Consider the following 15,519-nt stretch of genomic DNA (forward strand, 5'->3'; position numbering starts at 1 on the left):
AGTGGTTTCAAGATCAGATATTCATAGTTATGGCACCAGATGAGGGCTTATCCAATGACAGTATCTCGACCGGACATATTGACAAAGTTGATGACCATTCTTTGTGTGTTGACCCGCCACGTCCACGTCTTTCTTGTCGTTCGTTTCATTTTGGCTACGGATAGATAGGAGGGGTTTGGTCCCCTTGGATCATTGTACACGTTATTTCTCCAACACCCATTCACGGATCAAGTTGAAACTTTTCACAATTATTTATTATAACACAATATGAATCGTTTAACAAAAAAAAGTAACCAATTAGACAATTAATTATTGGTAATTAATCATTTTGTTTGATATTGAAAAAAGGGAAATAAAGTCTACATTATTGGACATATAGCTATAAATATGAAGTTCTTTCCCTAAGATAGTTTCTGTTGTTTTTTTTTCTATCTGCATATTATGCTTGTTCACCGAAGGTATGATGAACTCTGTTTCTGGAAGAGGAGAGTTCAAAGTTCATGTGAATATTTCACGTACTTCGTTGCTAGTTATGAAGATGAAAGATCAAATACAAGTTGTCTCCCTTTTCTTGATCACAGCCATTCGAGCGGGAAAATCAAACAGTTCTGTAAAGCCACGTGCAAAATTGTACATTTACCTCATGTTAGGACCCGAACACAAGCCTTATGTATGATCTAGTGTAATTTAGTATTGTAGGTAAAGCAAAATAGTAAACGGTAATTCTAAATTTAAAAACGTGAAAAATTAAATCTATCTTCTATCTATATATATAATTCTCTTCTTCCCTCAACAGTTTAAACGAGAAGTAAAGGAAAGATTACTCTCTTATTTCTGCGGATAGTCACCCCACGAAAAAAAAATAAGAGGGGGGGGGGGAATACGTTTTCACAGCTCGCTACGGATGGCTGCGCGCTGGACTGTCAAACCCTGCCCGCTCCCATCCCCCTTCGTATTGCTGGAGGTTTGGACTAGGAAGTAAACTATCCTCAACTCTGAAGGACCATGCGAAACGTTAAACATTTTACAAACAAACACTTTAAAACACTAAATAGCAGGGCCGGACTTAAGCATTGTGGGGCCCTATTCGAAAATGATTTCGCGGGGCCAAGTTTAAGTGAAATTTAAGAGTTTGTATTAGAAAATAAATTCGTCTATGCATTTTATTCATTCTTTATTACGTACAGAATTACTTTACGAGCCTTGCGTGTAGCAAAGTCATACAGTATATCATAATAATTCTGTTTCCTACATAGATCACGCTCAATAGCAAGAAATACCAAATGCTTCAATAATCTATCTTTGAGAATTGTTGACCTCAAGTAATTCTTTATTAGTTTGAGGCGCGAAGGATTGGCGTTTTCCATATTGAATGACACCCCAAAATGACAATTTTTGTCTATATATTACCGAATATTTTAAGCATTTTTTCGTATATTTTGTTATCGTCAGGAGGGCGCGGGAAATCTGTTTTAAGTTATAATACGGTTTAATTTAATAATTTACACACCTTGAATTAGAGCGGGTCCTATGAAAGTCCAACTGGGCCCCCTGCGGTCGCATAGGTTGCAGTGGCCTAAGGCCGGCCCTGCAAAATAGCGGCGCATGCTACGCCGCCGGTCGACTAGTATTTCTGAAATTCTCTTGTTCATGATTTGACCTTGAGTGATTCGATTTGAGGATATGAAGGAAGGTTAGGAGGATTTGATTCCAAAGGCAAAGAGGAGCAACTTGGACACTTTCGCGACTTCCGAGATTGAAGTTTAAACATGAGACAAGAACGCGCTATAAATTTTTGCTACACTAGATGTAATACGCCGTTTTCTACACAAACCAAAAAGTGTGTAATTGTGACGGGCGGTGCTTTTATGAAGAACAAACTTAAATGATGACTCAACATTTCATTGTTACGGAGAGTGTGTGTGTGTGTTTGATTGCAGACGAAGGAAGGGAGGGGTGATAAAAGGAAGTGAACATATGATGTCAGTCGGGGTCACGGAGGTCACGGTCGAAGTCGCAGACGACTGACAGAACCACTTCCGCTTGTTTTAGTTTTGAAACGAATTTTTGAAATATTTTGTTTCAATTGCTCGATAACTTGTGATTTCATTGCGTTTCCACATACACATAAACTTTTACATTACTTGCACTTGTCAATAAAACTGAAGTCTATCTTCTTGTTTTAAAAAAAAAAATGTATTCGTTTATTCAAATTATGTATTAGGAAAGTAAAACGCCTACGAAGGAAACGTCGGACTGGCTGATTGGAGCTACAGGCAATGTGCGGCCTATGTCAACATTCGCAGATGTTATATTTACATAGTACGGCTATTGCTGTTACAATGTTAATGTAGCAATGTTATTTAATGATCTCTTTAACCATGTATCTTATCTTGTTTTTTTTACAATGTTTCTGATCTTATTTCTGATCTTGTTTCTGATCTTATTTCTGATCTTATTTCTGATTTTGTTTCTGATCTTATTTCTGATCTTGTTTCTGATCTTATTTCTGATCTTGTTTCTGATCTTGTTTCTGATCTTATTTCTGATCTTATTTCTGATCATATTCCTGATCTTATTTCTGATCTTGTTTCTGATCTTATTTCTGATCTTGTTTCTGATCTTATTTCTGATCTTATTTCTGATCTTATTTCTGATCTTGTTTCTGATCTTATTCCTGATCTTATTTCTGATCTTATTTCTGATCTTATTTCTGATCTTATTTCTGATCTTATTTCTGATCTTATTTCTGATCTTGTTTCTGACCTCCACAGCGTGTTCTTCAACAACTTCCAGAACTACAGCTTCAATAACTCCAGCTACTGGCTCAGGGTTTTGAACAAATTCCCCTCAGATGACGTCTTTCGATTCTACCACATGACCTGTGTGGGCGACACGGCCGACATGATGAGAGAAGTGATCAACATGTTCACCACCAAGCCCAATGTAAATCTCACTTTCATTTACTCTTCAATTTAACCATTTACTATTCTTCTATTTGTTAACTACTAAAAAGAGGAGCTCTGAGCGCGCGCGTTGGAATGGTAAGGAGTATTATGACAGACATTATGACAGGCATTATGACAGACATTATGACAAGCATTATGACAGGCATTATGACAGGCATTATGACAGACATTATGCCAGGCATTATGACAGGCATTATGCCAGGCATTATGACAGGCATATTGACAGGCATATGACAGACATTATGACAGACATTATGACAGACATTATGACAGAAATTATGACAGGCATTACGACAGACATTATGACAGACATTTCTACATAAAGTCTAAATTCGTTCACCTTTCTTTTTCTAGGTCATTAAAATAAAGAGAGTTGAGGCTATTTCCTAGCGTGTATATGTTTCCTAAACACATTAGTCGATAAAAGATTGAGACAGGCGAATCAATATAGCCAGTCAAAGTACCATAACTTAATTACAATACCTCTATTCAAGTCACTCCTTCGTGGAACCTGCTTGGGTGGGAGGACGGCTGATCTCAAAAACGGCTCTAATGATTTTCCTAGTAATTTAACAGTTGATGTATATCGCTAAGAAAAGATTTAATAGCTCGTAGGCCTCATGGGGAAAACTAAAGTTTGACCGTTATATCTTTTCAAAGTAAAAAACAAATAAATGTAGATTTGGCTGGGGACTGTAGGCCTATTTAGGTCTAGAGCCCAATGGCATAATCAGACATATTAGCGTAATTATGCAATAACAGAAAATTTAAAGTTGCTTCAATTTTATTGAAGTTTATAGCGTTAATTAAAGTGTATTTTTACGTAAATCTAATATAGACTACATCTAGATTCTAAATTTAGAAGTAGATCTAGACTGTCTAGACTAGATTTTAAGAATATTAGATGAGGTCTAGTGTTAGATATAGATGTCCATAATGAACATACCATAAATAATCACATAATTATGCATTCTTCGATGGCCGAATCAGATAATGCGCATGTCTAAGCAGCTGAAGGTGTCACGGGTTCGATACCCAAACGGAACCAACAATTTTCTTATTATTTTGTTTTAATTATTTTATATTCGAAGTTTAATGATTTTCGTTTTAAAAATATATATATTTTCTTAATTTATTTTATAAATCTTGTAGAATTTTGTTAAACGTACTTTTAAGGGGCTGTAACCCAAATGATTTTGTCTTGCAGACGACAGAGCCGGGTAACCCAATCTTTGGGGCTCTGCTTTACCTTTACGTATCGCCAGTTCTGCTCATTCTAGGAACTCTGGGAAATCTGTTCTCTTTTATTATATTGAGACGGAAGCAGATGCTGAAAGTGTCTTCCTATTTATACCTAGGTAAGTGTCTTCTTATTTATATCTAGTCACAGGGCCGGATTGAGGCATGTGGAGTTCCCTGATTCTTGTGGAGACCTTACACTCTTCGGAAAGTTTAAATAAAAGTAATACTTATGAACGAAAACACTTAATTTTAATCATGCCATAGTTTTGAAGAAATAAATAGAGTATTACCTATTTCTATTTCCGCTCCGCACCAAAGAAAAAAAAAAGAAAAAAAAAAGGTTTAATACGCGAATAAAACCAAACATTTCTTAAATCTTAATCACGACGGTGTTGTCCGCAGACGTAAGGTTTTGGCGGGAAACAATGTGAAAAAAAAAATGTTACAAAGAAAAACGTATGCAAGTTTCTGACCCGTCGAAATTTGGATAAATTTCTTGTGGAGTACCCGGAGCAGTATCGCCGCCTCCCCACATTTAAATCAATCCCTGTCTAGGTAAATGTCTTCCTATTTCAATCTAGGTAATTGTGGGTGGGTGGGTTTGTGTGAAATTTGACACTTATGAAAACGTGTCCTGATGGACCTCATTCACCAATCGTAAACAATAAAACATTTAGCCACGTGATACGTTTTTTTTTTTTTTTTCATCGTTTTATCAATAAGTCTATTATCACGTGACTAAATGTTGTTTCTTTACGATTGGTGAATGAGGTCCATTAGATTTATATTGGCAGCCTTTATGAGAGACAACCTCAAAAATGTGTCCATTCTGTAACGTAGACCTAATCTTTGTACTCAAAAACTGTTATATATCTACGTATAATTAAAACATATGTATTGAAGCACATGAAACTGAAGAAAATTAATAATTTCACTGCGAGCTAAATTGTGAATGTAAATTTAGGTAGACATGTTTACAAGTTCGTTGAAAAATACAAAATGTTTCCCAATAAATTATCCTGTCTGCTGGTTTCCTAGCGACCCTGGCTATTGTGGACACAGTGGTCCTCTACTGTGGACTCTTGAGACACTGGATACGTGAACTGGCCCAAGTGGACATACAGGACACCAGCGACGGGGCCTGTAAGTTCATTGTCACCATCTCGTATGTGTCCTCTGACCTCTCGGCTTGGCTCATCACAGCGGTCACTGTTGAGAGGTAAGGTTATCTCCCTTGATACTGAAGGCTATTTAAATCGCTCATTGTTATCCGTTCCACCCTAGGACGTCGTGGTTCAGTGGTAGAGCGCTTGGACGCTTAAATAACTTTAAGGTATATTGTATAAGTTACAGGTGTACTGTAGAATTTTGTGATTTTATCACTAAAGAGATACAAGACACCAATAGCAAAGACAAACAGACACAAACACTCTTTTGTTCCCCTGACAATCAAATCATTAAATAAGAACAATCTGATATAAACTTTGTCACATGTAAATTATGAGTGAGTCTGGTGTGAATGTACACTTTGGTTTCTTATAGTTATAATGTTTTTTGTTTGGTGTAATGCACAAATTGTAAGACAAATTTCCTTACGGATAATAAAGATTATTATTATTATTACTATTAGAACTTACTGGTATATTGTATTACTTACAGTTATATTGTATAACTTACAGGTATATTCTATATTATATAACTTGCAGGTATATTATATAACTTACAGGTATATTGTATAACTTACATGTATATTGTATAATTGAAAGGTATATGGTATAACTTACAGGTATATTGTATAATTCAGAGGTATATTGTATAACTTACATGTATATTGTATAACTTACAGGTATATGGTATAACTTATAGGTATATTGTATAACTTACAGGTATATTGTATTACTTACAGGTATATTGTAAAACTTGCAGGTATATGGTATAACTTACAGGTATACTGTATAACTTACAGGTATATTGTAGTGTGTTTCCCGTTTCGAGCAAGCTCCATGTGCAATGTGTCCCGAGCCAAGAAGGTCATCGCTCTTCTTATCTTCATCATCCTGTCCATCAATGTCCACTTCCTTTGGACTGTGGAAGTAAGTCACGTGGTCATGGAGTTGGCTCACTATATACAATGTATTTAGAGGGACTCGAACTGAGACATGCACATCATACTTTTATCTGGAGTCTGATCGATAATGTCTCCGAGGACGATGGCTGCGCCCAGATGAAACACTGGTTTTAGTTTCTTCTTGAGACGGGGCATAATCTGGTGTCTGTGTATGAGAAAAAAAAAGCTAAGTAGTTTTGGTTAAAGGAATAGTACAGATCAGGCTCTAGGGGAGGTTGAGCCTTGGGCAATTAAAATGATGATGATTTGGAAGGATGGTACAACTTGCACGCAATATACATATACGGAGCCTAAGCAACATTGAATAGTCGCCCCTGCTCGCCATTGTCGACTCTGGTTACTTTTATACTTGGTTTTCACTATTTGAATAAATTCGTCGAAAAAGGATTTTTTAAAATTTATTTATTTATTCATTTTTATATAACTTTCAGTACCCGCTTCAAATTTAAAAAAAACATTTGACAAGGTATAAAGTTCTAATATCCAGGCAAAATAGCTATATACAAATTATGCGGAAAATATGTTTTGTAAAAACTGGACCATATTAAGTATCATTTTACGAATCGAAATATATCACAGTTTTGCACTTTAGAATATTTCTATTTGGTTGTTATTTAAAGCAACATCACTTGGAGGAGACATATTGATTTAGGATGTGCCTTTGAAATCGTTTTCTGTTTTTGTTAATTCTCATTTATTTTGCTTTGCATTTCCTTTAAAACAGTGAAAAAGACATTTTAATGCACTTTAATTTTTAACCCGGAGACATAATTTCCAAAAGCTTAATTTTGTTTACAATTGCACTTTAGGAATGTAGTACACTTTATTAAAATATTAGCAATAAAGAACATCTGTTTGAAATAAGAAACTGGAACAGACACAAAATAGAGCAGTGTGATTCATAACAAACGAATATTCACATTTGACTAGAGTAACACCTTTAGTTAAATCACTAAATTTAGAAAGCCTTCAGGACAGAAGACTGAAAAGTAAAGTAGCAATTATACATAAAACACTGAACCATAATCTTCAAATACAAAAAAAAAATCTAATAAAATACTCAGAAAGACACAAAGATAAAGGCACATTCCTCGTCCCATATGCTAGGACAAATTTGTACAAATACTCCTTCTTCCCTAGTGCTATTAGAGCATGGAATGGGTTGCCTGAGCTAGCCAGGAAAACCAGTGACTTGGCAGAATTTAAGTCATTGGTTAACTTGCATGCCTAGATGCATGATGCGTATCACCATTATTTTAAAGTAACGTCTGTATTATATAAGTTAAGATAAGATAAGATAAGATAAGAAGCAATGGTCAAATTAGTGTACTCTACTTTTTTAGGGGGACTAATCAGAGTAACTTTATGTCTGACAGATAGACAACAAAGGCCGATGTGAGACAGGTATCCAGCATCGGGCAGTCATTGACCCGGTGTGGCCCTGGGTGGACATCTTCATCTACAGCACCTTGCCTTTCCTCATAATCACAGTACTCAACATTCTCATAATAAAAGAGGTAATTTCTTGTCCAAATGGTAACTAGGACTAGAGTTCTGTAAGTTGTCACTGGTTGGTAGTACTTGACCAGTGGTCACATGAAATACAATATTATAAGTTGTCCACTGGTCGGTATAAAAACATTAACCCAAACCCTAGCAACAAATCTATAACTATTAGTGTTCATTCTTAGGATGGACAAGCGAATGACCAGCGCAAAGACGAAGCTATATTTTGTGTATTGATCTAACCTTTGCAGGGCTGTGTATTGACTTGAAAGTTGAAGGGCTTTTTATTGACCTGACAGTTACAGGGCTGTGTAATAGGATGACAGTTACAGGGCTGTGTATTAAGATGACAGTTACAGGGCTGTGTATTAAGATGACAGTTACAGGGCTGTGTATTAAGATGACAGTTACAGGGCTGTGTATTAAATTGACAGTTACAGAGCTATATATAGATGACAGTTACAGGGCTGTGTATTAAGATGACAGTTACAGGGCTGTGTATTAAGATGACAGTTACAGGGCTGTGTATTAAGACGACAGTTACAGGGCTGTGTATTAAGATGACAGTTACAGTGCTGTGTATTAAGATGACAGTTACAGGGCTGCGTATTAAGATGACAGTTACAGGGCTGTGTATTAGGATGACAGTTACAGGGCTGTGTATTAAGATGACAGTAACAGGGCTGTGTATTAAGATGACAGTTACAGGGCTGCGTATTAAGATGACAGTTACAGGACTGTGTATTAAAATGACAGTTACAGGGCTGTGTATTAAGACGTCAGTTACAGGGCTGTACTAAGATGACAGTTACAGGGCTGTGTACTAAGATGACAGTTACAGGGCTGCGTATTAAGATGACAGTTACAGGGCTGCGTATTAAGATGACAGTTACAGGGCTCTGTATTAAGATGACAGTTACTGGGCTGTGTATTAAGATGACAGTTACAGGGCTGTACTAAGATGACAGTTACAGGGCTCTGTATTAAGATGACAGTTACAGGGCTGTACTAAGATGACAGTTACAGGGCTGTGTATTAAGATGACAGTTACAGGGTTGTACTAAGATGACAGTTACAGGGCTGTGTACTAAGATGACAGTTACAGGGTCCTGTATTAAGATGACAGTTACAGGGCTGTACTAAGATGACAGTTACAGGGCTGTGTATTAAGATGACAGTTACTGGGCTGTACTAAGATGACAGTTACAGGGCTGTGTATTAAGATGACAGTTACAGGGCTGTGTATTAAGATGACAGTTACAGGGCTGTGTATTAAGATGACAGTTACAGGGCTGTACTAAGATGACAGTTACAGGGCTGTGTATTAAGACGACAGTTACAGGGCTGTACTAAGATGACAGTTACAGGGCTCTGTATTAAGATGACAGTTACAGGGCTGTACTAAGATGACAGTTACAGGGCTGTGTATTAAGATGACAGTTACAGGGTTGTACTAAGATGACAGTTACAGGGCTCTGTACTAAGATGACAGTTACAGGGTTCTGTATTAAGATGACAGTTACAGGGCTGTACTAAGATGACAGTTACAGGGCTGTGTATTAAGATGACAGTTACTGGGCTGTACTAAGATGACAGTTACAGGGCTGCGTATTAAGATGACAGTTACAGGGCTGTACTAAGATGACAGTTACAGGGGTGTGTATTAAGATGACAGTTACAGGGCTGTGTATTAAGATGACAGTTACAGGGCTGTGTATTAAGATGACAGTTACAGGGCTGTGTATTAAGATGACAGTTACAGGGCTGCGTATTAAGATGACAGTTACAGGGCTGTACTAAGATGACAGTTACAGGGGTGTGTATTAAGATGACAGTTACAGGGCTGTGTATTAAGATGACAGTTACAGGGCTGTGTATTAAGATGACAGTTACAGGGCTGTGTATTAAGATGACAGTTACAGGGCTGCGTATTAAGATGACAGTTACAGGGCTGTGTATATAAGATGACAGTTACAGGGGCTGTGTATTAAGACGACAGTTACAGGGCTGTACTAAGATGACAGTTACAGGGCTCTGTATTAAGATGACAGTTACAGGTCTGTACTAAGATGACAGTTACAGGGCTGTGTATTAAGATGACAGTTACAGGGTTGTACTAAGATGACAGTTACAGGGCTGTGTACTAAGATGACAGTTACAGGGCTGCGTATTAAAATGACAGTTACAGGGCTGCGTATTAAGATGACAGTTACAGGGTTGTGTATTAAGACGACAGTTACAGGGTTGTGTATTAAGATGACAGTTACAGGGCTGTGTATTAAAATGACAGTTACAGGGCTGCGTATTAAGATGACAGTTACAGGGTTGTGTATTAAGACGAGTTACAGGGCTGTGTATATAGGATGACAGTTACAGGGGTGTGTATTAAGATGACAGTTTCAGGGCTGTGTATTAAGATGGCAGTTACAGGGCTGTGTATATAAGATGACAGTTACAGGGGTGTGTATTAAGATGGCAGTTACAGGGCTGTATTAAGATGACTTTTACAGGGCTGTTCATTAAGATGACAGTTACAGGGCTGTATTAAGATGACAGTTAAAGGGCTGTACTAAGATGACAGTTACTGGCGTGACGAATTCGTGGACAATAGAAGAATAAATAAACCAGCAACAACGATTTTTTTTCAATTTATCGTCCTTGACCTTGCTTACATTCATTTATTCAAATCTCTCCCCTTCTTGTTTAATTTCTGTAGGCTCCATTATCTCTCCCCAACATTTCTTCATACCTCTTTCACTCCCCGCTGTTTTCTGTAATTCAGTGCCTTATGTTACAGAATAGAAACTGGAGCGATAAGACCACATTGTAATTAAAGAGCAGATGAATTTTGATTAAATGTTCATCTTGAGTATCCGCAGTGTACAAATACAGCTAAGTTGTAGAATAAACAAACTGGCAATTTAAAAGTTAGTAACGGAATGTTTGTAGCAAAATGTTTGTAACAATTGTTTAAAACATCAAAATAATGTTATACATCTTTCCAGTGTAATTCCCACGCACTCAGATATTTTTAAAGATATATATAGGTAGGCATACGCTGTTTCTAATGCAGCTAGGCATAGACATCAATAAATAGAGACTGGCCGATAAAAGAGTTTTATGAAACGAAAATTTGTGACTTGCAATTTTGTGTATTTTATTATGCAGCATTTATGAGCAGTATAAAAGTTAAGTATTCATATCTATTTCAGCCTTAACCTATATAAGCATTACAATATTTTCACTTGTATTTTCTTTTTTAATCTTTAAGACTGAAGATCATACAACTTTTCAGAATTCGGAAATCCGACAACAATAGATGTTTTCAAGTTACATTAAGTTATTTCCTTTTGCCAGTCTATATCTATTTATGTCTATGCAGACAAGTCAAACGGAGGTAACTCTCAAAGAACGAACTGAATTAACACATGCATAAGGCAAACACTATAAGTTAGTCGACGCTGGTAGTGAATATCGAAAAAGAAGTTTAATAATAATAAAGGAAACCGTCGAATGCCGTCAAGCTAAGTGTATACGTCCATAAAAGCTGCCTCTCTCTGAAGCCGTCAAAAATTTGCTGTTTACATTTCGCTATTCTTCCTAACATTCTAGTCTTGTTTTTTACTAGTCATTGTCTCTAAGTCAAAACTTTCTCTCTCTCTCTCTCTCTCTCTCTCGCTCTCGCTCTCTCTGGCCTCCTTCAGTCACGAAGCAGTTTGCAGCACCCAGTGCTACACTCTGGCAGAACCTGCGACGTTGCTGACCCCCCAAATCCCTTTCTACGAAACAAATAACTAATTCCTAATAGTGCCATATCAACATATGTATACTTATATGGCTAAATTATCAGGATGTCCATCTTGCAGGTGGCCGGTGCCCGGTCGAATCGAGTTCTCTTGTCTGGCGCCGAGGCGGACAGCTCAACACTGACCAGTGGTCACACGTCTAGAGTCAGGCGCAGCAAGATGTCCGAGAGTCAAAGACTGACCGTCCTGCTGCTGACCGTGTCCTTCATGTTTATACTCCTGACCCTCCCAAACAACATTCTACTCATCTGCACCAGGGTCTGGAACCAATACCAGAAGGACATTGAGTCTTCGGTGAGTATGACCAGCACACCGTTATCATCACCAACAACCAATATCAACAACAAAATCAACAACAACAACAACAACCAACATCAACAACAGTATCTATAACTATTTTAACTACAACTAATAACTATGTTATGGAGAAACCCGCTAAATAATATTTCAAATAAAATAAAAAGTTTTCTTCAAATCGGATGGCACCATCATTGACTAGATTGAACATAGAAACTCGCACAGGACGTAATCGTCCCCTATTTACAAAGCTAATATCAACTCCGTCTGTCTGTCTGTCTGTCTGTCTGGTACAAAGTGTGTTATTTCTCCCACACCCAATCTGACATCAAGATGAAATTGTGCTCAATTATTTTTTTTCCTTGCAAAACAAGAACCATCAATAAAAACATTAAACAATTAAGCTGCTTAACTATTGGTAATTGATTATTTTGTTTGGTATCTCAAACAAGGGAAAGAAATTGAACTTGACTGATGTGGTGGTATACGTTTAATTACCTCACCCTATTTATACTTTGTAGGTAGAGTCGCTTTAAAGTTTGAAAGTAACAATAGATAACTATCAAACTTTCTATTTTGATAAGCGTTTCGCTGGCATAGTGGCTAGTGTATTAGCTTGAGGAGGCTAAAGAGGCTTTAACCCTCAAGCTCGAATAGCGCGAGGGAGGGAGAAATAGCGTTAACGATTATTTTAGGGGACTAAACGCAACAAATTTAGCCGTATCTGTGAAAAATGAAGAATTCGTTTCCCTAGTTGCTATTAAACAAAATAATTTATTACCAGTAATTAATTGTCTAATTGATCACTTTTTTTTAAATGGATTCATGTCTTGTCTATTTCATTGTATAACTGTGCAAAGTTTCAGCTTGATCCGAGAATGGGTGTGGGAGAAATAACTAGACAGACTGAGTGAGTGGATTTGAGTTTTGTAAAAACAACAACCTACAACTTAACATCAAGAAACTACAAAACAAACTCTAAACGTTGGAGAAGGGACGCCACCCTTCATATATTTTGTATCTGTAATTGTGTGCAGGAGGCCATGATGGGGGCGGGGGGGGGGAGGGTCATAACGGATCAAGTAGTGTCATGGAGCCCGTGATTTCGACTCGAATAGACAAGAGGGGGGGGGGGTTGTCCTGGGGGTTGTCCTGGACAGCCAAACGGCTGAGAAACTTCACTGCCGTTAATTTTCGCTCGGGAGGCCAATTACTTCAAGGGAAATCTGGAGCTGTCAATCAACCTTGACCTAACTATGCGTCTAGCAGACGTGATTTAATGGCTAACAGTTAGAGTCTTGCTAAATACAGTGTTCTTGTTTTCTCAATCAAGTTACGGGTTTATTAAGGACTGAACTGGAAAGAGTCAATGTTCCTTATAAATTAGAATGTCACTAATTGAATAAAGAGAGGGTGCGGTGGCTGAGAGGTTAAGCGCTTGGCTTCGAAACCTGGGGTTCTGGGTTCAAATCTCGGTGAAGATTTTTTTTAATTTCGTGATTTTTGGGGCGCCCCTGAGTTCATCCAACTCTAATGGGTACCTGACTTAGTAGGGAAAAGTAAAAGACGGTTGGTCGTTGTGATGGTCACGTGACATCCTTCTCGTTAACCGTTGACCAAAGAAACAGATGACCTTAACATCATCTGCCCAATAGATCGTAACCGTTTACCAAAGAAACAGATGACCTTAACATCATCTGCTCCATAGATCGTAACCGTTGACCAAAGAAACAGATGACCTTAACATCATCTGCCCCATAGATCGTAAGGTCTGAAAGGTAAACTTTATTTTTTTTTTACTTTAATTGAATAAAGCATTTTGTGCTAAGTTCTAGCGCTTTATTGTTAAGTCACAGAGAATCTTTTCATTGTATGTGTTGACTGAACCATTTGTGTTGGTTCTCGTGGTATCAGGGGCGGAAGTTGACTTAGAGCGCCCCCAGGGGAAAAAAATGGGGGGGGGGTAGCTTAATTTCGCCATCTATGTTTACTTCCTCGTTCCTTTGTCTCATCCCTTTTGTACGTTCCCTAAGAACAGTGGTTCCCAAATTGTTTTCCTGAATAGGTGTTCCACTAACTACTGGAATTATTAACTAGTAGGCCACCCCGTGAATTAATCTCTCTAAAACAAATAGACAAAGTGTTCCGCTAAATTCTCCGAATGTTCAAAGTGTTCCGTTAAGGAAAAAGTTTGGGAACCACTTACTTTTACAGGAGCGGGCTACTTCCGCTTTCGGGACTGTTGTGGACGGCCGTTGACTTGTAGCACCAAACTGCTAGTTGACAACTAAACCGCTATAAGCGTATTGATTCTTAACTTGTAAAACTCGAATGAACTTAAATAACTTCTTTCGGGAACAAAATTAAATATATATATATTAAACAAACTCTGCACTCTATCCAGAAGAATTGAAGAAATTAATCTTAAATAAAATAAATGAGAAATGGACGAGCTCTCATCCAAATCACAAGAAAGATGACGCTTACTATAAGCCATCCCGACAAGACCAACGTCTAATCTTTCGACTCAGGACCGGACACAACAGAATGCGACAACACATGTACCGGAAGCTCAAAATTGGAACCAATAAAATCTGCCCTAGTGGAGTATCACCAGACAATGCAGACCACGTCCTCCAAAACTGCTCTCTTTACCAAGAGGCCCGTATAAGACATTGGCCCCAAATCACCCCAATAGAAAGAAACTATATGGAGAGCTCCCTGATCTGGAAACCACTGCGCAGTTTATCTCATGTATTGGTCTAGTCACCTGAACACTCCAACATAACAATGAGAACGAAGAAGAAGAAGAAGAAACAAATTTATATTGAGATAAAATGTAATGCAATAAATGTAATACACTTAAGTAAAGATATAAAATAGTATTCTACGAAAAAAAAAAAAAATCCAACACACTACAATAACACTTCTTTTCAGTGTCACATTCTGGAGTCGTCTGTCCTAAGACAGCTGACGTTAATCTTGCATCATTCACAACCAATCGCTAGCTTTTTCCCACCGTCCCCATAGAAACGCACACACACACACCACAGGGGCCATAATCAAGACAGTCCGAAGCTCAAAGCAGACGACAATCATATTCTTTTTTTCATTCGTACCCCCCGAGTCTGGAGGGGACATACCACGGAGTCCTCTGATATATTCTGTCCATATTGCAAAAATGTATATTGAAAGAGACAGACGGATAGATGTATATATTGATTACAGGATTGTATTACAGCTTCAGCTGCAGCTGCTAAAGATCAGGTATATGATGCCAGCGATGCACGCGTTGCATGTAAAGAGTTCAGAATGACACGAATATAAAGTCAATGACTCTCTTGTGTTGTAGTTTATTTCATATGCTGAGAGATTTTCTCGACCTAATTGATTATAAGGTCTCTCATAGGCGTATCCTTGTTTAGGGTGTTTAGCAATGACTGAGAAGAGGAAAGACAAAACGTGACATTTTTAGCCAGGGAGCTACTGATAATTTCTTTATAATTTAGTATACTGAGTACATTCTCATCAGCTTAGACAGTTCGAGAGGACTAGAAATAGGTCGAAAGTA

At 37.7% G+C, this 15,519-nt stretch overlaps 1 protein-coding gene across 1 annotated transcript in view; it reads left to right on the forward strand.

Annotated features, from left to right (window-relative positions):
• LOC106072597 (thyrotropin-releasing hormone receptor-like) overlaps positions 1–15,519 on the forward strand; it is a 196,209-nt gene that overhangs the window by 164,440 nt on the left and 16,250 nt on the right. The window contains exons 4-9 of the mRNA XM_056036494.1: positions 2,775–2,946; positions 4,177–4,327; positions 5,250–5,430; positions 6,178–6,304; positions 7,716–7,856; positions 11,712–11,945. Of these exons, the coding sequence (XP_055892469.1) occupies positions 2,775–2,946; positions 4,177–4,327; positions 5,250–5,430; positions 6,178–6,304; positions 7,716–7,856; positions 11,712–11,945 (1,006 nt within the window). The remainder of the gene's footprint in view (positions 1–2,774; positions 2,947–4,176; positions 4,328–5,249; positions 5,431–6,177; positions 6,305–7,715; positions 7,857–11,711; positions 11,946–15,519) is intronic.

The sequence above is a fragment of the Biomphalaria glabrata genome, chromosome 7 (assembly GCF_947242115.1).
Source record: "Biomphalaria glabrata chromosome 7, xgBioGlab47.1, whole genome shotgun sequence".
Taxonomy (NCBI): domain Eukaryota; kingdom Metazoa; phylum Mollusca; class Gastropoda; family Planorbidae; genus Biomphalaria; species Biomphalaria glabrata.